General features: G+C 55.7%; 1 protein-coding gene across 1 annotated transcript in view; it reads left to right on the forward strand.

The window, feature by feature from the left end:
- The window catches only part of SAMD11 (sterile alpha motif domain containing 11), a gene marked incomplete at its 3' end in the record, with an annotated part of 13,505 nt that overhangs the window by 1,364 nt on the left and 11,131 nt on the right, over positions 1-1,010 (forward strand). Inside the window, 1 exon segment of the mRNA XM_010177943.2 lies at positions 3-132. Within this exon segment, the coding sequence (XP_010176245.2) occupies positions 3-132 (130 nt within the window).

Genomic DNA, 1,010 nt, shown 5'->3' on the forward strand with positions numbered 1-1,010 from the left:
AGTCCCCCAGCCACTTGCTTGGCCCAGGCATCAATAGAAACGAGGTGAAATATCTCCCACCAGCCTCCATCCCACCGCCTCAGCCGCTGCCCTTCGGATTCCCTTACACCATGAGCCCGTACTTCCACGCAGGTGAGTCCACGAGGGCCTGTCACAGGGTTACTGGCTGGAGTGGTGACGTGTTCTGCAGCGTGCTCAAAGTGGGACTCTCCCCCCTTCCTCTTCTGCTGTGTGGTGGTGGTTCTTTTGTCTCTGCAGGGAACCTTCTTTTAATTAATATAAAGGACTCAGTTTGCAATGGAGCAAATCAAGGGTCATAAAGAGGGTCAGCAGGGACAAAGGGAGTGCCAAGCACGTGAGAAGGGAGATCCCAATATGATGGACTGAAGGATCTTACGATGGCTTGGACCTTCTTTGGAAGCTGTGTTTCAGGACAGACACCCAGAAACTACAGGGGTCTTCAGGGAGAGGCAGTAAAAATTATTAATGGCTGCAAAGTGCTGCCCTACAGAATTCAGAGTCAGAAATGTTGGATCTGGAGGGGGGGTGGCCTGAGAGGCTGTAAAGCCTGTTGGGCTGCGCGCACGCGATTTCCACGCGGTGGGGACTGGAGGGGCCAGGTTGGACAGAAAAACACAGATTCAGAGGGACAAAGGAATGGAAGGGGAGCTTCCCAGGGGGACTGGGATCTGCCCTGCCTGGGCACAGGCTGCAGCCTGGTCGTGAGGCTGAGGCTGCTGTGCAGGGAGAGGTGCAGATGGCACTGGGATGGGCAGGGCTGGAGGGTGGCTGGCTGGTTCCTTCCTCTGTGCATCACCAGGGTTTGAGGAGAGGGAAATGAAGGGTTAAGGCTGCAGCATTTTCCTCCCTGCTGAGTGTCATATCTGGGACGTTTCCAGGGCAGCGTGTGGGCCAGCACCTTTGGGTTGGAGTGTCAAAGAGTTCCCAAGTGACATCTTGGCTGCCCCACACCTTCAGAGGTGTCAGGGCACTGCTGTGCCCCTTTTCCG

This window comes from Antrostomus carolinensis, unplaced genomic scaffold (assembly GCF_000700745.2).
Source record: "Antrostomus carolinensis isolate BGI_N321 unplaced genomic scaffold, ASM70074v2 scaffold28381, whole genome shotgun sequence".
Classification (NCBI taxonomy): domain Eukaryota; kingdom Metazoa; phylum Chordata; class Aves; order Caprimulgiformes; family Caprimulgidae; genus Antrostomus; species Antrostomus carolinensis.